Below are 22,235 nucleotides of genomic sequence, written 5' to 3' on the forward strand. Positions count from 1 at the left end.
CAAGTGCACACAGCTAGGGCCAGATGCTGAAGTGGTGGTAGTTTTCGATGAATTTGCACACAATGGGACAAAATGCCTTTTACTATGTAGATCTTTATGTCTCTAAAACCTTGTGACCTATTGCTTTATGTTGCATCTTTTAGCAATCTAGCTGAAAATGTGACAATGGGAACACCTTGGCCTTTGGATATCACTTACACCCTGACACCTCCTTTTTGGAACCTAGGAAGAGATCATAGGGCATTTCCAGCTGCCCTTTCTCACCTCCAGCTGCTTACCTTCATTTCATCCCCTCACCATCTATTCCTGGCTTTTCGTAGGTGATGGAAACATTTGCGGATCAGCTCATTAGCCACTCTCTCTTGCTGCTAGAAACCTCGTTAGTTTTCTGTGACCTTCTCATTAGTGTCTATGACTAAGCCACCCTGGAAACAACTCCTTAAAAAGCCGAATGACAATCCAAGTAAAGTACGTCTTTTGAAATATTGTTTATGAACTGAATATTTTACATAAAAGTTAAATATAGGAAGCTTTATTAAAGGAACAGAATATAAAGTAACATTAATATACATATCAGGTGCTCACAGATTTTCCTTTTGTTGATGCTGCCTTGCTAATACTTTGATGATCGGTTTGCTGGATGTCACATGATTTTAGTATTACTGGATAACAAAGTAGCATCATAAGGAATACAGTAGTCATGTAATAGTACCAGTCACACAGTACCAGACTGTGCCTTAACTTTGACTTCAGCACATGGGACTCGCTGTCCAGGAAGAATGCAGGATGTATTATTCAAGTCTCAACGGAGGATAGTTGAAACAGTGGAGTCCAGAAAGACTTAAGTTTTTTGTACAATAATCTTTCAAAAACAGGAGTCATCAAACTCAAAACCACAGGATTCAAATGTAATGCTCTGTCAGCTAGACTGTAGTTTCCAAACCTGATGGAACAAAAATGCAGCGAGCATTGGATGGATAATGGTTACCAGAATAGTCAAATAGTGATGGATTATTACAATAATCATCCTCTGCCCAATACGTATGTGTCACCTTCCTGGAATCTGAAGAGATCGACTTTGATTGTTGATGGGATCGATAAATGTTGTTTGTGTAGGTGGAACTCGGAGGAGGAGCCAGTGGGCTGAATTCGGATACACGATCCTTCTTGGATTGCCTAAGGATATCCTGCCACCAAACAAAACCAGTTATTAGCTTTGTCAAGAACAAACTTAATGTTGGAAATTCTCCAAATCACAACTATAGATGACTGGATTTTGAGTGTTATGGAGAATGCAAGACTGTGGGAGTATTGTGGAATGGTGGACACTGGGGAGATTGGGGAAGGAAAGGTTGTGGGAGAAGGTAGAGCAGGAGAAACATTGGTTGATTTAGTGCCATAAAGCAGACTGGGTGAGTAAAATTATGACTCATGGAATAAAAGAGACAATAGCAATGTGGATATGAAACTGGCTGAGTAACAGGCAACAAAGAGTGTGAACAAATGCTTATCGCTTTGAAAGAAGAGCTGAAATAGTATTCCCCAGGGGTCAGTGTTGAGTCCTTGCTTTTACTAATATACATTAATGATATAAACCTTAGTGGACATGGTAATGTAAAATTTGCAGAAGATGCAAAACTTGGAAGCATTGAGCACTCAGAGGACAGCGTAGAACTTCAAAACGATTGAAACAAGATGATGGAATGGTCAGAGGACAGGTATTAGATGAAAGTCAGTGCATTGATAGGTGAAGGGATTTATTTAATACAAAGAACATAGCGTATAAAATATAGGGCATAATTCTAAAGAGCAGAAGGACCTTGGTGTATGCGTGCATAAGCCACTTAAGGTTGCCAGACAGATTGAATGGGTGATTAACAAAGCATTTAGTATCCTGGGTTTCACTAATAGGGGGATTAAATATAAAAGCACGAGGGTAATGTTGAATTTATATAAGACACTATTCTGGCCTCAAGTAGAGCACTAGCCCTAGGTCTAGGCACCATACTTTATGAAGGATGCGAAAGCCATGAGAAAGGGTTTAGAAAAGATTCACAAGAATGCTTTTTGGGATGAGGAAATGCAGGTGTCAAGATCGACTGCAGAAGTTATGAACACTTACATTTGCAGAGAAGAAGAATGAGAGGAGATCTGCCAGAGGTATTCCGAATCAGGAAGGGTCTGCACAGAGTAAATAGAGAAACTAATCCTAATTAGAAAAGAATTGGAACGAGAGGCCACAAATTTCAAATATTTGGCAGAAGCAAAAGCGACAGGAAGAACATTTCTTCACATACTGAGTGGTTAAGGTCTGAATTGCAGAGCCTGATTATGTGCAGGTAGAGTTGCTTGATGCATTCAAAGAGAATTAAAATGCTAGCTGAAAAGGAAAAATGAGCAGGACTACAGGGAGGTAGCCGGAGAATGATACAAATGCTTATTCAAAATGTTTGCCGAGATAAAATCGGCTGAACAGCCTTCTGTTAAACTTCAACAAATCTGTGATTCTGAGACTGTGGGGCTTTGAGGAACGAGACTGGAGACTGTTGGAGGGAAGGCAGGCTATGGGAGTTTAGGAGATAGGGAGTTTGGGAAAAGGAACATTATGAAGTGTCAGGGAATGAGAGACTGGAGGAGGGTAAATTATGAGACTACAGGATTGGTGGGCAACAGGAGATCTGTTCAATTTAATTTAATTGAAATGCTCCTTGATGATCTGGTCTCTCGTAGCTCGAGCAGGTAGAAGCACTGCTGGCTACTGCCTCTCCTCCCTCCTGTTCTCTGTATTTCTTGATATTCAGATGGTAGTAAGGGCTGGTCCAATATGGTGGCAAAACTGTAGATCAAGCAGCAAGTGACATATCTGATAACACATTCAAGAATGTGTTACAAAGCTCCTCCAAATAGTACAGACAGAGGAATCATTGCTGAGCACACCGATTGCTTGCTCGATGATGTTCCTGGCAGCTTGGCTCTCGGTGTGATCTGTTCCTGTGATCAGGTTTCTGACAGGAATCAAGGGCCCCATCCATAGACTATATATATTATCTCCCAATAGACATGTCATAATTTAGAGGTCTGATTCGAACAAAGGTGGCACAGTTGGAATTAAAATTATATCTAGGATGGGGGCAGGGAGGTTAGTGAAAGAGAAATCCTCCCTAAAGACATGTTTTGTGTCTAGACAGTTGTTTGATGTATTTGCCCCTCCCTTTTGCTTTGTACTTGTTTGCCTTTCTTGCTGAAATCCCTTCCCGGATTCGGGTTATGTTTGAATACTGCAACCAATTTATTACTGAGGCAGTTAACAACACTGTCCAACCAGGATATCCTTTTGCTTGGCAAACAAAGCAGACTTTCATGAATCAAAAGTCCACAATTAACCAGCAGACTAGTCTATTCCTGCTGCTATTTAGTTTCCAAAACACAAAAATGTATACTCCAATACCTCCTTTTTGAGGTGCCAGACAATTACACTTTGCAGCTCCTGGGGTTCAGGCTCTGAACCTGAACCATCAGTGAGATCTACATTCATTCTCTGGTGGCCTGATCCTTTGATGTATCAACAAGTGCAGAGTACTTCAAATGGAGAAAGTGGCTGGCCATACTCACTGGTCCAATTCTCCTGCAATAATTTCCTATTGAGGTGTGCATGCACTGATAGGTGGCTTTTTTGGATTCAAGACTTAAATTCTGACTCTTCTGATGCAGTTTTGCTCAAGTCATGGTGCAATTTTTGTAAAATTGAGTTTTTGACGCATTGATCTTTCAATTTGCTCAGAACATGGTTAAGCTTCTTTTACACCAGAGAGTATAAAGCAAGGTATGCAGAGAGAAGCAAGCAGAATGGAAATCAAATATGACCAAACGATGTGTGGCTATTACCTAATCTTTTACATTACGCCTCAGCTGTTGATTGCATTCTCCAAAGAAGTGGTTGTACGTTGTTTTCAGAGCCTGTTATTACATTGCCAGCTTTATCTTTGAGCATCTCCTGCAATGATGAGGAGAAACTCCTTTTAAAGCAAATTATCTATGTTACAGAGGAGAAAACATTCTCCACAATGGGTTTCTCTTTTTAACATCAGTTAAATGCTTGTTTTTCTTAAACTAAATGTTCAGTGTGAATAAGCATTTGATTTATTAACCCAGTTTAGAGCACTTGAACTTGGATCTGTATTTCAGTTAAATGAAGTAAAAGCACTGAAATTGCTGGAAATGTGGTAGAGACAGACTTTCTTTCACCGCAGTGCCTTCAGCGACAACTTCAACTTCCAGACATTCCTTTTCCAGGGAACTCCAATAATGCTGCACAGTTTGCACAATAATTACACACAAATTATATGACGGAGCAGACTAGAGCACACCCATCTGTATCCAATTCTACACTATACACAAGGTATATTTTTTTTTAGCTGAAAATGTGTTACTGGAAAAGCGCAGCAGGTCAGGCAGCATCCAAGGAGCAGGAGAGTCGACATTTCAGGCATGAGCCCTTCTTCAGGAATGAGGAAAGTGTGTCCAGCAGGCTAAGATAAAAGGTAGGGAGGAGGGACTTGGGGGAAGGGCGTTGGAAATGCGATAGGTGGAAGGAGGTCAAGGTGAGGGTGATAGGCCGGAGTGGGGCTGGGGGGGGGGGGGGGGGGGGGGGGCGGAGAGGTCAGGAAGAAGATTGCAGGTTAGGAAGGCGCTGCTGAGTTTGAGGGATTTGACTGAGACAAGGTGGGGGGAGGGGAAATGAGGAAACTGGAGAAATCTGAGTTCATCCCTTGTGGTTGGAGGGTTCCTAGGCAGAAGATGAGGCGCTCTTCACCTAAAATATGTCACCCTGACAGTGCATCACTCCCTTAGCACTGCACTGAAGTCTACCTTATGTGCTTAAATCTCTGGAAAAGGACATGAACCAAAAACCATCTGACGCTGAATTAAGAACTTGACCCACTAAATCAAGGATGACATTTCCTTACCTTTACAAATTATTATGGGCAATCCATCATTAGTGCAAGACCCAGACTTATACAGCAATTCAGTTGAGGATATAAAATACAGTACAATAAGAGGTATCGCTTTTTTTTGTGTCCTCCTGGTACAGTGTGACGACCTACGTTCTATCTCCTTGTCAAAAATCTTAGTTCCTGTTCATCACTTCACATAAAAAAACTTCACAAACTTTTCCACAAACAATGTCGGTGCATTCAAATTCACTGCGACCACAGCGTGTACGAAAATGTATCACAAGTTTCTGCGTTTTTAAAAATCTGCATCCTTCTCCTTGTTGTCAGGGTATGAAGAATGATGTTCTTATCCATGGGCTTGTGCTTCTTCTCATTGCAGATGAGTGAAATGGCTGATTGCTGTGTTGCTGCTGAAGATTCCTGGAATTGAGACATCCTTCCTTCGTTATGGCTCAAAATTGCAAGCAATGTGGTTAAAGGGGAACCAGTGGATGTGCTGTATTTGGATTTCCAGAAGGCATTCCACAAGATGCAACAAAGGTTACAACACAAAATAAGATCTCATAGGTAGCGTAACATATTAGGATGGATAAAGGTTTAGTTAGCCAACAGGAACTGGGGGTAGACATAAATGAATTGACAGGATGTGGTGAGTTAAGTGCCACATGAATCAGTGCTGAGCTTCAATTATTGACAATTTGTCTCAATGAATTGGATGAGTGGACTAAATGTATGGTTACGAATATGACTTGAAAAAAAAACTAGGAAAGTAAGTTCTGACGAGGACAGAATAACTCTGCAAAGGTATGTGGAGAGGTTAACTAAGCAGGTAAAAATCTGGCAACATATACTTTGAGAAAAGGTACACTTGTTGAATTTAGCAAGAAGAATAGTAAAGCAGCATATTATTTAAATAGGGAGAGATTGCAAAATTTTGCAGTTATTATGGTAAATGAATCAAAATATAGTATGTTGAGAGATTATGGTAAATGAATCATAAAAAAATATAGTAGGAGCAAATTGCAGCAACTGCTGGAACCTGTGCTGAAAGCAAAAGCTGCTGGAGATCACAGCGGGTCAAACAGCATCCACGGAGAGACAGCAAGCTAATGTTTCGAGTCTATAAGGTTCTTCATCAGAGCTGACGTAAAGTATGGCAACATTTATGCAATAGTGCGGGTGGGGGGGGGGGGGGGAGAGGGGGTTGGGAAGATGGGGTTTTGAGAGAATGTAACAAGGAAAGCTAAATGAAAGGAAAGAAATGGGAGCAAGCTCACAATTTGAAGATGATGAACTCAATATTAATTCCAGAAGTTTGTAAAGTGCCTTGTCTTAAGGTGAGATGTTGCTCCTCTAGTTTGCGTTGTGATTCACTAGAACATTGCAGCCTGCCGAGGATAGACAAATAAGCACTCAAGCAGGACGCTGTGTTGAAATGATCAAGTTATGGGAAGTTCAGGGTTATGCTTGCTCTTGGTGTTGGTGGTCAAGCAATGGACTAGGGGGTTCCAGAGGGAATGATCCCTGCAATAAAGATAGTATGTAGGTTCAGCAAGTGATTAAAAAGGCAAACTGAATTAATTTGTTTATTGCAAAGAGAATTAACTATAAAGGTAGGAATGTCATGCTACAGTTGTACTGGGTCTTGATGAGACCATATCAGAAGCACTGTTTGATTTCCTTAGGAAGATATATGAGAAGCAGTTCAGAAAAAGGTTTATTTGACTGATTCCTGGTATGGGAATGAAGAAAGTTTGGATAGATTTGTCTGTATTCACTGGCGTTCAGAAGTATGAGATATGATCTTAAGTAAGTTACAGGAATATATAAAAACCATGTAGGGATTTGCCCAAAAAATAAGGGGTTGCACATTTAAGTTTCAGCTGAGGAGATTTTTTTTCTCGCTGCTGTAAGCCTTTGGAGGTCTTTCTCTACACAGTAGTGAAAGCAGGATCACTGAATATTTTTAAGGTAGGGTCAGACAGATTCTTGATTAACAAGAGTATCAGGGTAGATCGCAATAGTTACCGCCAGGAATATATCACCATGATCTTTATTGAATGATGGATTTAGGCCTAAGGAGATGAATAGCCTATCCTCCTCCAAATCTCATGTAAGAAGAACGGCCCTCAATATGGCACTCAACCTTCAATGGCAGTAGCCCAAGAAATTATAAAAGGCAGACACTGCAGGGTATCAAGGAAAGGGAGAATTAGACACTTTGTCCAGGGAGATGACCACATCCCTTAGATTAGGATGAATTTGGTTAATTGTTGGACAGGGGAGAGGGACTGAGAATCGAGCACATGTGGAGATCCAGGAAGTAGTAAATGAAGGAGCTTCAGCTCTTGTTTTTGACTAAGTACAAGGTACCTGCTACCTGTGTAGGTAATACCAAGGACTGCAGCATGAATGGGAAAACACGCATGGCACCACAGGATAGGAAAGGACTGAGTGGGGAAGAGTGAAAAGGAACGTGACAGAGTCAGGAGTCAGTGACGGAAATAGATAATATCGTGCAGCTGCAACCAGGAGCTCCAATGCCATGCCCGCGTGACACCAAGATTAAAGCCATCTTCTGTTTGGGTAGAGAAGGATTTGGAAGGGGAAGGATCCATTAGCTGTGGTCCATGTAGGAGCCAACATGTAGAACTAGGAATGATGTTCTGCTGAAACAATTTGAAGAGTTAGGGTGCAAATGAAAGAACTAGAATTAAACATAAAACAATGTTACCTGAAGACGACACAAACTGACAAGTAAATTAGAGAATGGGATGTGTGGCTCAAATAATAGAGAAGATGGATTTCAATTCATATGACATTGGCATCAATACTGGGGTAAGACAGACCTGTTCCATTGACATGGCCTGTACTTAAATTAAGACTTTGAATTAAAAACTGGGCGAGGTGGGAGTATGATAGATAAGATCAAGTGAAAAGAGTTTTAGAAATCTAAACACAACAAAAACAGAAGGCAATATAGCAGTGTAGTGTGGGAAAATGTAGTGAGGCTAAAAATGAGGGAAAATGTGCAGAGTTGGAATTGAGAAGAAATGAATGGCAATTTGAAAGGCAGAATGAAAGGCAGGGTGGGGGTGGGGCGGTTGGAGGGGGAATCCTTATCTTTATTTAAGGTTAAGATAGATAGATTTTTGATTAGTAGGGGAACAAATGGTTACCAGGAAAGGGCAGAAGTGGGAAGGTAGAATGCTGAATTAATCATGATCCCATTGAATGACCAACCAAAGTAAAGGAGCTAAATGGCCAATTCCTGTTCCTATTTATAATGGTCTTAGCTACAATGGAAAGGTGGGAGAATTGTAGCAGGTCAATTGCTTCTGTATAGAGCCAGCAGGGGCACCAAGGGCCAAGTGGTCTCTAATTGTCTTGTAACCATTCTATGATTACAATCAGAGTAGGTCAGAAAGATGTAGGGTTTGACGGTAATACTGCACAAATAGAGCCTATGCAAAAAAAAAGTGGTAAGAAGTAAAATTAATGGTTCTTTATAGCATGCATGAAGTATTCATAATGCAGTAGAAGAACTGGTTATACTGTCACAGACAAAATTGAGAGGGGAATTGAATTATTTATGGTCCTGTCTTCTATCCATAACAGAGGTGGTTTTTAAATCGTTTATTTTGATTTTTTTTCAAAGGGTTCCTCGCACACCCTCTGTTTGTGAAGTTAAATTTTTAAAAAGACCTACAACAAACTCTATTTTAGGGTTAAAACCAAAGGATGGTTTTATACATGTACTGAACCCAGTGATTACTTGCAGTAGACATGCAGAAGCATGCAAGGAAGAAAGAAGAGAGAAAACAGAAAACAAGTTATAATCACATATAATTTGGAAAGAAGATACGGGAAGTGAGTCATATGAATTGGAGGCCAGTAATTCAATGTGCCGTGAAGTTTCTTGCAGTTGGCTGCTCTGCCAGAATTCTTTTTCATGGGATCTCAGATGGCATGATATTATGATTCTTGTAGAATGGGTTCATGTGAAATAGAGTAACCTTCATGGATATTACAGTTTTGAGAGATGCTAAAATTAGAGTGAGACTTTAGTTGAAACTGGAGGTGCTTGTTGTCAATTCCAATGTTAAATTGCAGCCTGACAAAAATGCTCAGAGCTATATATAGAACATAGAACATAGAAGGATACAGCGCAGTACAGGCCCTTCGGCCCTCGATGTTGCGCCGACCGAATCCTACCTAACCTATACTAGCCCAATAACTTCCAAATGCCTATCCAATGCCCGCTTAAATGACCATAAAGAAGGAGAGTTCACCACTGATACGGGCAGGGCATTCCATGAACTCACAACCCGCTGTGTGAAGAATCTACCCCTAACATCTGTCCTATACCTACCACCCCTTAATTTAAAGCTATGTCCCCTAGTAACACCTGACTCCATTAGCGGTAAAAGGTTCTTAGTATCTACCCTATCTAAACCCCTAATCATCTTATACACTTCTATCAGATCTCCCCTAAACCTTCTCTTCTCCAATGAGAACAGCCCCAAGTGTTGAATTAACGTAATTCAAAAACCATAAGTTTCCTTCATATAAGAGCTTGTTCAGTTAAAGAGATGGCTTCAATACATCTGGTCAAAACCATTACATACTGTGAAAGATCACTACAGAGCTATTAGCGTAATTTCAATTATAATGTTTCATTAGCCTTCCCCTTTTTTCGTAACTGGCTGACGTTTAAGAAGACATCTCGTATGCTGGTCCTTTGTGTTCGTTTCACTGGAATGTCTACTAATGCAAGAGCATGAAATTTCCAAGAGAATGATGAGTTAGTTTTTGACCACTGGGCGTATCTGAGGAACACAATCTGTGGTCAATAGCTGCCAGCTTAAGTCTGGCAAATGTCCATTTTTGAGATAAAAATTAACAACAGTATATTGTTTAAAATATTTAGGATTTGTCTTCACACTTTCTGAGAATGAGAGGTACAAATAAAGGTGCATATCTTGATATAATCTTGGAAAGCTATAGTCACAAGGTGACCAAGACTGGGAATTAAATATTCCAGTGTACAACATTTCAAAAAGCTGTTTGAAAATAGCCCTGAATACGACTGTAATAAGAAAGGATTTTGGCTCAGAATATAAGGAAATAAACTGAGTATGGGTGTAGATGAGGAACAACATGGATTAGAAAACAATGATGGGAGTAGTTTTTGCTTCCCTAATTAGTTATACCACTGCACAAAGCATAGGCAAGAAATAATCACAGGTTGCAATAAAGGACATGTAATATCTTGAGGGAATAGATAATTCAAATGAACAAAGTTAGTCTGAAGATGAGCTTCCAGACTGTTTCTGTGACAGCTTCTTAAAACAAAACTATAAAAAAAATTGAAAAGAAATAAATCTATTTTAGACATAGTACTATATAATTAGTCAGAGTTCATAAATAATTTCATAGCAAGTGAACCTTTGGGAAAAGTGATAATAAATTGCATAATTCCATAGAATGTTTGAGAGCAAGATAATATATTTGAAAAGAAGAATATTTAACCTGAACAACAAAGGGCAAAAGTGGGTGTGATTAATAGCATTAAAAAATGTAAAAGATACAGTGAGAAACATTTAAAGAAATAGTTCACAACCTTCAAAAAATATATTCAAGTAAGAAAGCTTAGTGAGAAAGATCCATCCCTACTTTACATAGAAATTTAAAGATGAGATAGTTTTAAAATAAGACATTTATAATGTTGAGAGGAATAAAGCAATTTATTTGGTGGGCGGCACGGTGGCACAGTGGTTAGCACTGCTGCCTCACAGCGCCTGTAGACCCAGGTTCAATTCCCGACTCAGGCGACTGACTGTGTGGAGTTTGCACGTTCTCCCCGTGTCTGCGTGGGTTTCCTCCGGGTGCTCCGGTTTCCTCCCACAGTCCAAAGATGTGCGGGTCAGGTGAATTGGCCAAGCTAAATTGCCCGTAGTGTTAGGTGAGGGGTAAATGTAGGGGTAAGGGTGGGTTGCGCTTCGGCGGGTCGGTGTGGACTTGTTGGGCCGAAGGGCCTGTTTCCACACTGTAAGTCTAATCTAATCTAAAAAGCCTGAGGATTGAGAGTGTGTTAGGAATTAACAACAGGTGACCAAATAGTTGATAAAAAGAACAAAATGTGAAAGAAACTAGTCAGGAATATAAAAATGCACTCTAAGTATTTTTCTAAGTATTAAAAATTACAGGATGAGGTAAAATAAACTTTTGTACCTTTGAGACACAGACAATAAATTATCACAGAGAACAGGAAATGAAAAACGTAAATCATTTAGTGAGTTATAGAAATGACAGGCATGAATTATTTAGCAAAGAAAGAAGGTGGACAAAAGGTCCATATAAGTGAAGTACTTAAAGTAAATAATATTAGCAGAAAAGAAATGTTGGAGAAAACTATGGGATTAAAAGCTGACAATTGAAGGAGTTCTGACATTTTAAATCCCAAAGTTTGAAAGAAGAAAGCTGTACAGAAAGTGAATGCACTGGTTATGATATTCCAAACTTGCCTAGATTCTGGCTCAGTGTTTAGAAGCTAGCAAATGTGGAACCACCGATTAGGAACAGAAGGAAAGATAAAACATGGAACTAGAGGCAAACTGGAATGCATTAGTTCGTTATTAAGAAAATGCTTGAATCTATTATCAAGGACGTTTTTAACAACCGATTTGCAAAATCAAAGTATGGACAATCAAAATCAACATGGATTTAGGAAAGATAAATCATGTTTCACAAAGCTGTTGAAGGTTAGTGAGGTTGTAACTAGCAGGGTAGGTAAAACGGGAGCCAGTAAATACAGTATGCTTGAAGTTTCAAAGGTATTCTATAATGAGACACACAAAATGTTAATTTGTAAAATAAGTGTGCATAGATTTTGGGCTAGTATATGAACATAGATGGAGCATTTGTTAATAACAGGAAGCAGAGTGTAGGGATAAATGGAATATTTCCATGTTGGCAAGCCCCCATTACAAGTGGCATGCCACCAGGATCAAAGTTGAGGCCTCAATGATTTACAATCTCTATTTATTACTGAGAAGAAAAGAGTGAGAGTAGTACTCCCTAGTAAAAGCTAGCTGGGGATGTAATTTATGAGATATAAAGAAGATGCAAAGACATTTGAAAGGTTAAATGAGTGAGTAAAATGTAGCAGATGAATAAAATGTGGTAAAATGAGAGGTTAGTTACTTTGATAGTAACAGGAGAGAAAAAAATTACAAGGAGTTCAGAGAGACTTGGGTGTACTCATACAAGAAACACAAAGTTAACATGCAGATTCTGAAGACAATTTAGAACAGCAGTGATATATTGGCTTTTATTGTAACTGAACAAGAGTTTAAGAACACCAAAGTCTTCCTACAGTTGTATAAGGCTTAGGGAAGACCACATTTGTGGTACTATCCAGAATAATGGGTTCAAGATTTATGGAAGGAGGTACCTCATCTGTTTGGCTCCTAGGATGAGAAAATTATGTTATGGTGAAAGGTTGAGTAAACTACCTAAACGCTCTGGACCTTAGAAGAATGCAAAGTGGTCTTATTGATACACTTAAGATTCTGAATCAGCTCAACAGGGTAGATGCTGATATGTTGATTGCCATGGCAAGACTCTGAAGATTAGATTAGATTAGATTACTCACAGTGTGGAAACAGGCCCTTCGGCCCAACAAGGCCACACCGACCCGCCGTAGCCCACCCACCCAGACCCATTCCCCGACATTTACCCCTGCACCTAACACTACGGGCAATTTAGCGTGGCCAATTCACCTAACCTGCACATTTTTGGACTGTGGGAGGAAACCAGAGCACTTGGAGGAAACCCACGCAGACACAGGGAGAATGTGCAAACTCCACACAGTCAGTCGCCTGAGGTGGGAATTGAACCCAGGTCTCTGGCGCTGTGAGGCAGCAGTGCTAACCACTGTGCCACCATGCCGCCCAGTAGTATCACATAATTTGGTGCTGACTGGTCAATTAGGATTTAGGCATGGAGGAATTTCTTTATTCAGCGAGACCGTGAACCTATGGAAATCTAACCTAGACGGCTATGATTACTTACTCAACGATACATTCAAAGTTGATGTTGCTAGAATTTTGGTGGAAGGGATATCATGGGATATGGGAATCTGAAAGGAAAGTGGAATTGAATTCGCAGGGTGGTGGAGGTCAGCTATGATCTTGTTCACTGACAAAATGGCTTTGCTTGCCATCATAGTTCTGAATTGTTCTGTTCTTATGCAAATTTAAAGGGTGAAAAATTGAAAGCAGAAGAACATGAAAATCAGGAGTGGAAAAGGCAGGATAATCAGATTCTGTACTTATTAACAATTGCACACTCCTTGCAGAGAAAGCAAGGATTTTACAAATTTTCTGGGAGATTTTGGGAAATAATGAAGTATAGGGAACCTGTTATTGCTCCTAACACTCCTGACCTACAAAGGGACTATCAGATAACTACTTCTTTCTTTTGTTGTCTTCTGTATATAATATCTCTTGGATTGCTATTTTAACAGCTACAAAGAAACAAAAGAGCAACAAGTTCATATTAATCCATCACCTCCACAAACAGAAGATTGAAGAGTCATGTGTAACAGTGTGCCATCACAGTAGTACAGACAATAATCTGTAATGGCTCCCTAATTTCAATACAGGTGCCCATGTGCACAAGGACTGTAGCAATGCAAGGAAAAAGCCTGCCATCACCTTAGAACAGGACCTAATCTTGTGCAACATTTACGTCCCTTTGAGTGCACCCTCTGCAATCAGTTCCTAGGAATTTTCCTTCAACCAAGTGAGAATGTTAAAGTTGAGCAACTTCGACCACTGTTGTAGAAACTGCATAATCTCTCATAACCCATAGATTCTCAAACATTAATTTCTGAATCACATTGCTTTAAAGGTCAAAGGTTACCTGTTTGATTTGCTTATTAACAGAACGGAATATAATTGGAAGCCTCGGCGCTCATCAATTTGTTTTCCTGATAGCATCCTTTAAAAGGGACAGGTTTTTATACTTTTAAATATCCACTGATAGTCGTAACCACAATGACATGGAAAATCCAGCTCTCACGCACCTTAACATTAGAGACAAGAAGTATCACCTTTTTTTCCGTTAGAAACTTAGACTACTGGATGTCTGGGAAAGCATAAAGATGGTGGACTGTTCAGCTGAAATGTACTTTCGCTTGGTCTGTGTTTTTCCAGGTGAAAGTAGGACATGGGAGCCCAATATTCATTTACAAACAGCGAAGGATGAGTATTCAGGAACAGCAGAGGTAGGGCAGAAGGAGAGAGAAACACAAGGGATTAATCTGGTTAAAGGCAATATAAAGAGAAAGCTGTTTAAATACATACAGAAACTTGTGTACAGAGCGTGCTGGAAACAATGCACACAGCACAGCTGAAAATTATGCACAGTGCATGCTGAAGGTCATGTACATGCAAGCTGATGGTCATGTGTAGCGCATCCTGAAAGCTGTGTATATACATGCTGGCAGTCATGCACAGCACATGCCGATAGTAGTGCACAGCACATGCTGAAAACCATGCACGGTGCATGCCAAAAACCGTACACAGCGCATGCTGAAAGCATGCGCACACAGCACATGCAGCTAGCCGTGCACACAGCATGTGCCGATAGTTGCATACAGAGCATGCTGATGGTAGTGTACAGCGCATGCCGATAGCTGTGTACAGTGCGTGCCAACGGTTGTGTACAGTGCATGCTGACGGTTGTGTACAGGACATGCCAACTGTTGTGTACAGGACATGCCAACTGTTGTGTACAGTGCATGCTGATGGTAGTGTACAGCGCATGTTGAAAGCATGCACACACAGCACATGATGAAAGCTGTGGACAGTGCATATTGAAAGCCATGCAAGGTGCATGTTAAAAGACATGAGCAACATACGTAGAAACCTTTAACACATGCAGAAATCCGTTCACAATTGCTTGGCAAATTTAACAATTCCCCAAGATGAATACGTGAAACTTTTATGTGTTTTAAAGATAAATTTAGGTCGAATGCAGACTCAAAGAAACAGATCTTTAAAAACAATGTATCTCACTCCCTGTGAGAAAGAGATCACACAATGAAATGTACACTGGTTTGTTAGAAACCATTGGTTAAATAGAAGCTCAAAAATTTGAACACTGCAGGCATCAGGGAAAAGTTGGCATTGACGAGCTGAAAGGAGTTTGAAAACTGTGAAATGTGCCTGCACATGACAGAAACACTCTGTATATATGAAATATGTTTTTGCGTGGATGAAATGTACCCACTGCATGGCCAAGCGTGCTTATGCAAAATCTTTCTTTGCCTGAATGCTGCAAGACTAGGATATTAACCAGGACAGGCTGCTAAATAGCAAGTAACATTCATACCCTATAATTGCCAAGTAATAATCATCAACTCTGCCTTAACAGGTTCTCAAATGGATGATAAATGCGATGTTCAAGCTCTGTTACAAGCATGGCACATGGTGTGGAAAGGGTCTGTAAAGCATTGATATGAGAGTTGTGTGGTCCATCTAGTACCAGGATTTCTCCTCTGCATGTTCCTAGCGAAGCTCTCAATGCTGCTGGTGCCACCCCAAACCAACCTTTTCGATTTTGGTGGATCACATCACCATCTCCCATGAGTGGGTGGGGAGATAACTGTTGAGAATATCCCCGAGGTGCGTTTGCAGTCCTGCTGTGAGCCTCTTGCCACACCCTAGGTCCAAGAAGAGTAGCTGCTTTGGGATCCTGATGTCAGGCAAATGATCATGTGAAAATCTGATTTTGAGTGAACAACACATCGAAGCTGGACAAATTATCTGTAAGTTGGCTTCATGGCATCCTGCAAATCCATTGGCAAGGCAATCCAATAGCAGCGTCATTTCCAACCAGAGAGAATGTAACAATATTCTTTTGACATTGAATGGTCTTACCTTTGTTAAATTCCCTCCTATCAACATTCTGGGGGTTTATTATTGATCAAAAATTTTACTGATCCAGCTACATCAATACGGTGGATACAAGAGCAGGACAGAAGCTGAGTATTTTCAGAGTGTAACTTCTCTTGAGTCCCATAGCTTTTTCACCCTCTGCAAAGGCACATGTATGTGATGGAAGACTCCCCACTTGCCAAAATGAGTCAAAATTCAGGAATTCCCCTAGATAACAGCACTGTTACCTCTACCTCACCAGTGCAATGGTTCAAGACACAGTGGTTCACTGTCAGCTTCTCAAGTACAATTAGGGATAGAAAACAAACACAAGCCATGTCAGTGAACATCAGATCCCATGAATGGAGTGGGCTGGCAAAGAGAAGTTGATGAGAAATTCCTGAGTTGATGCTGTGGGCTGAGAGGGGAATGTAATGCTGAAGATGGTCCGATGAACATAGGTAAGATCAGTAACTCTGTGAGGGTGGTCCCATGGAACTGAATACCGAAGGAGAGGGTCTGAAGAACTTGGCTGATCATGCCCTAACACTGTGGAATCATCCAATAAAGAAAACATCAGTGTTGTCATGGTCAGGAAGCACATGTTTATGATTGAGTCACCATTTTGGCAGAAAGCAAGGCTTTGTAGATCTGGTAGCAGAGGTTTCAGGAATCCTTGGGTAATTGGTTGGGTAACTGGCATGAAAAAGTTGTTGAAGAGATTAACTCTAGCAACCATGTTGAATGAGATGGCCATTAAAAGAGTTGAATGGGTCACTTGGGTTTTCTGGCTCATTAAAGGAATGTTAGCTTTCACAACAGACAGATTCCAAGATGGGTCGAAAGAAAGAGAATAAAAATAGGTAGCTCACTGGCAAAGTATGATGCAAAACCTTTTCTCAAGTAACAGAGATTTACATACAACAAGGTTTTAAACTGAGGGGCAAGACGATAGGATGCAAAGGAGTCCCCATAAAAATGGGAGTGCAGGAGATGTGAAAATGATTTGTAGATTGTTACTTCAAGCTGTTCAATGATAAGCCATGAGAAATGAGGCCCAGTTTGGAGAGAGTAAAGAAACAAAGATTGCAGACAATCAGGAAAGACACCTGGAACTAACAGAATTCAGACAGCAAATACAAAGAAAAGCAAGTTGACCTATAAACACTAACAACTGATCCTGTAGATCTATGTTTATCAAAGCTACAAGTGGCAACATCTGTTTAAAAAGGAGATAGGCAGACAAGGAGGCATGAAAATCGAGAGCCTGGACTATCAAAGCAGGATAAAGTTCATGGTCACAAGAGCTGAATGGAGTGGCACAACAAACATCGTGAACAACATCAGCAGTTCAGCAGAAGTAAAATCTGTAGCTCCAGCACTGAATAAAAAAACACTAGTATGTTGGAAACAATTTGTGAGGCAAGAAGGTAAGGTAAGATTGGTGGGAATGTTGTTTCTAATAAATATATTAGAAAATATATGCAGCAAACATAGTGAATTTCTTGAATAGCTGAAGTTAGGGATCAAAATACACAAAATGAAAAAGGAGAGTTTAAATTCCATGTGCATTTGAACCTACTTTCAAAGAATATTTTAAGAAATTGAGATGTCCCCACACCCCAAAAACAGGAGGGTTTCAAGAAGGCAGTTTAGCACCACCTTCTACAGGGAAATAAATGCTGACCCAGCCAACAAAACCCATCTCCCACAAATGAATAAAAAAGTTATTTAAAAAGGAATCAGGTCCTCAATATGGCTGTGTAACCTCAGCTTGGAACAAAATTTATTGTTTCACGTAACTGACAACCAGTGTATCGCTGGCACATAATTCATTTGGAACAGAAACAGAAGCAGCTTACTGGCTCCTTGTCATTTTAATGGCAAGTGAAAGTATTGTCCACTCCATACTTCCCTCCTTTCAGTTTCACCACTTAGATCTGGTTTCACTGCATGCCATTCCACTTACCACCCCATACCTGACCAAATTATGCCTGAAGAAATTTGGAGCCAAACTGCCTGAGCTGCAGTTATCTGCCAATCACAGAATGAATGGGCTTTTTTTTCCATGACTGTCACATTCTAGAAGTAACATCTTATTCAATATATGTGTACACTTTATTAAATTTTGCAATTAATCAACCTGTTGTGAACCAAACAACTGTGAATTTAGTCAGACGCAATTCGAAATTTCCTCCACAATCTATTTTTCTGCCAATGATCCAAATAAAGAACAATAATACAATCATAGCCGATTGCGATGTGTTACACATTCAGATAGCAATTGATATTGTTATTTACTGATAATTTTTGACGCCACACGCTGTTCATTACTAGTACCTGAAGTTTCTGTGTTGCTGTTGGCCAAAGTTGCCTGCAAAGTACTTTTTTAACTACATCTGGAAGGAGGCTGATTGTTATTAGCATGGTGATCCCTAACCAGGCCGGCCCTGTTGAAAGCATCTGCATGAAGACATAGTACATTCGCTGGTAATTCAGAAAAGGCCTGAGAAGAAAATAAATATCATGAAGGAAAAGCAAGGGCAGAATAATTTGATTCAAAGACAAGAGAATTAAATTAATTTGAAAAGTACCCCTCAAGAACTGCAGCAAGTCAAAAATGCAGCTCATCATCAGTACCATCTTAAGGTCAATTAGGAATAGATAGGCAATAAATGTTGGCTCAGCCTAGCAATACTCACATCCCATAAACACGTGGAACATAGATCAATATAGCGTAATACAGGTCCTTCGGCCCTCAACATTGCATCGACCTAAAGCCCATCTAACCTACCCTATTCTATTATCATCCATATATTTATCCAATGACCATTTAAATTCTCTTAAAGTTGGTGAGTCTTGCAAGGAGAGCATTCCATGTTCTGACCACTCTTTGAGTAAAGAACCTACTAAAACATAAAAAGAGAAGCCTAAAGCGAGATGGGAAAGAGTCAGCCAACCTGACTGATAAATCGATGTGTGCAAGCTCTCAGTTTGCGTAGAGTTGGAGTTTGCATCAATTTGCATAAGACCAAGGGACTGGTCCCAGGGCAGGGGATGTCTATTGACAGCCGACCTTCTGCCGTCATTTCAGACCCCATCACTCCTCTCTGAACTCAAACTCCAGAGATCGCCACTGTGTTCACCCCCAAAAAAACCTTTCCCAATGTCCTCCATTCTGGGAGTACACAGAGGTGCTGAGGTTATGGAGCTGCCAGCCTTAGATTGGCCAACAGCTCAAGGTCGACAGGACATTCTGACCTCAGCAGAAAGCTCTCTAGTAACCAATCAGCTGCCTGACTGCTGCCTTCCTCACGCTGGTAGCTAAGGGTTTCCCTCTGAGAAATTCTCCTGCTTTCAGACTTAGTCCAAACTGGAAATCCTGACATGTTGCTATCTCACATCTCGGAATGAAAAAAAAACTTTTATTAAACAAATACTTTTTTTTAAAAAATGTGAGCCTTTTTCTCTATCCTTCTGAAAACATTCATTATATTAAAGGGAAACATTCGTTCAAAGGTTTTGTTTTACATTCAGCCTGTGTTTTACACACACTTACCAGATAATGCCTCCCCATAGGAAAGAGAAGATGATGTAAAACAGCAGCGAGCCCCATATTACAAAGTGGTTTACCCATGTCCAATTATGAGTGTCTAGTGCAAGCTGTGAAAACAAACATCGCACATTTGTAACCAGCCATCTGTCAGGATACAAGTTGAGACATAAAACACGAGCAAGGCAAAGGAAAGGATAAAGCTGAGACATATAACATTAGCAAGGCAAAGGAAAGGCACAGAGACAGATTCCTATATACAGCCTATATTGCCTTATCGGAAAGCATTTAGCTGACTAAGTTGAGGAAATATTGAATTTTGATGAGGTTTTCATTTCTCATCTTCACTCAGTAAATGATTAGGTTAGATTAGATTACTTACAGTGTGGAAACAGACCTTTTGGCCCAACAAGTCCACACCGACCCTCCAAAGAGCAACCCACCAAGACCTATTCCCCTACATTTACCCTTTCACCTAACACTGCAGGCAATTTAGCATGGCCAATTCACCTAACCTGCACATTTTTGGACTGTGGGAGGAAACCAGAGCACCCGGAGGAAACCCACGCAGACACGGGGAGAATGTGCAAAATCCACACAGTCAGTCGCCTGAGTCGGGAATTGAACCTGGGTCTCTGGTACTGTGAGGCAGCAGTGTTAACCACTGTGCCACCACTGACTGAACTAAAAATCTATCAGAACACAAAACATAAGGGAAATTGGTAATAGTTCACCGTTACACATTTGACAATTAGCTGAGTAGAAGCCAAACAAATCCACTTGGAAAAGGCCTGTGGACATTTTGAAAATTATTTTTTCAGAAACAGATCTCCCATCACACGACACGAGATGTTGCAATGACAGGATGTATAAAGGAAATTAATGTGGACATAATTTAAAAGTTAGCAGATGGCACAAATTCAGACACATAATAAACAATTTGGTTATCAAAAGGCTTTAGGACCACATAGGCCAGCTGATAAAATCAGCATGCAAATTTATGGCATGCAAATTTAATGCAGAGAACTGTGACTTGTAATACATTTTTGTGGAAAGAAAGAGGAGAGGCAATATAAAACAATACTACTACTTGTAAGGGAAATGGTATTCTTGTGACCTATAAATGTTTACACCCAAATATTTGAAGTAGGTAGGGCATGCAGAGAGGATTGTTAAGAAAGCCGTGTAGGATCCTTTGCTTTATAAACACAGAATGAATTATGATAAACTTTGGCAATAGGCTGATTATAGATAAGCTGGAACACTGTGGTCAATTTTTGGCACTACACTAGAACATTTGGCAATCTTGGAGAGGGAGTGGATGTACAAAAGTTCAGCTCCCTCAGAAGGTGCAAGACGCAGCAGCTTTTCTGGTGTCCAGTGCCACATTCTCAACTTGATTCTTCACCAACTTCCCTATTCTCCGCCAACACTCACCCACTACCCCATTCTCTCCTACCTTCTGCCCAGAGCACTATTCTGCCCCGTCTCTCATTCAATGCTTCTTCCCAGAGCCTCCATTCACCATCCCACCCTCTTAATGAGTTCAAAAATTGGTCTCCTGAAAACTAGGCATGCTGAGGTGTTTGATTCTTGTCATGCAATAGCTACAGCAGTAGGTTGGAATTGTGCAGTTTCTTTCAGATAATGCTTAACTCAGTGAGTTTCTTAGATCAGCTCTATTTGCTGATCTCTCTACCAGTAAATAGAACTCTAGTTGCGTCTCTGATTCATTTCTCCCTGCATATCTCTGTGCATTTCTACTCTCAGCTGTCAGTGTCAGTGATCATGTCAGTGCTCCTCCTCAGTCGGGTCTGATCCTCAAGTTAACTGCTTGTGCAGTCTTTTATTTACATGGAAGCTCCAAATGGAAGAAGAGAGATCTTGGGTTTGGCAACATATAGGAGCAGATTTGCTGTGGACATTTGTTCCTCAAGACAGTACTGAGGGCACATTTCCTCACTGTTGGAAAGATACTAAACTGGTGAGGCAAAATATCTCAGCTTTACAAATGCAGGAAAATAGAACAGCAAGGGAACACATCGAGAGGTTCAGTTTGGTATCTACTCTGTACATTTATAATTTTCCCCAGCCCTTTGTGAACAGTACATTTCCTGCAGACAGATGGAAAATGGAATAAGTAGGAGCTGTACAAAGCAGCTATGATAAGACTATGGGAGTAGAGATGGGGCACTGGCCACAAGACATAAGCCACAAATCAGGCATTATCTTACTGAATGGGGAAGCAGTCTAACAGCCTATACTTGCTCCTATTTCTTATGTCTTTTTTTTAAAGTTTTCAGGCTCATGAGCAAATAATTAAAAACAAACATACCTTAAGAGTTACTGTAAATACCAAAACAGTGAAAACTAAGGTTCCAAATGTCCAATTTCCAAACATCTGAAAAAGTAAGTTTTACAAATTTAGAATAAATCAGTCAGCAAAAAAGTTATATAGTGAACTGCAGCATGCCCACTCATGATACACATCAAAAACTAGTGGACTGTTTCAAAGTAGTCCATGCACTGCTATTACAAAGCCAACAATTCTACATCAACACATCAATAAGCATTTGAAAAGTTGTGGGTGGTGATTGTAAACTTGGGAGATGCTTTTGATTGGGCAGAGAATGAGGTCACCATAAAACTAGTCTGACATCATCAATTCTTGGCCTAGATCATATTATCTCTTGGCCGTTATTCACATCCTATGGGAAATTAATGCAGAGGTATAGAGGTGGCTAAATTGCTGCCCACTCGAGACAGGCGAAGGAAGGGCAG

General features: G+C 40.3%; 1 protein-coding gene across 2 annotated transcripts in view; it reads right to left on the reverse strand.

Annotated features, from left to right (window-relative positions):
• Positions 1 to 516: 516 nt before the first annotated feature.
• atp11a (ATPase phospholipid transporting 11A) overlaps positions 517 to 22,235 on the reverse strand; it is a 139,754-nt gene continuing 118,035 nt past the window's right edge. The window contains exons 26-30 of one of the 2 annotated variants that reach the window (XM_060825824.1): positions 21,790 to 21,855; positions 19,461 to 19,564; positions 18,242 to 18,407; positions 3,886 to 3,994; positions 1,100 to 1,187 (exon numbers count right to left, since the gene is read on the reverse strand). In XM_060825824.1, the coding sequence (XP_060681807.1) occupies positions 3,899 to 3,994; positions 18,242 to 18,407; positions 19,461 to 19,564; positions 21,790 to 21,855 (432 nt within the window). In that variant the 3' untranslated portion in view covers positions 1,100 to 1,187; positions 3,886 to 3,898. Of the gene's footprint in view, positions 1,188 to 3,885; positions 3,995 to 18,241; positions 18,408 to 19,460; positions 19,565 to 21,789; positions 21,856 to 22,235 lie in introns of both variants that reach the window. The other variant, XM_060825823.1, reaches the window with a different exon arrangement.

Source organism: Hemiscyllium ocellatum, chromosome 6, assembly GCF_020745735.1.
Source record: "Hemiscyllium ocellatum isolate sHemOce1 chromosome 6, sHemOce1.pat.X.cur, whole genome shotgun sequence".
Classification (NCBI taxonomy): Eukaryota; Metazoa; Chordata; class Chondrichthyes; order Orectolobiformes; family Hemiscylliidae; genus Hemiscyllium; species Hemiscyllium ocellatum.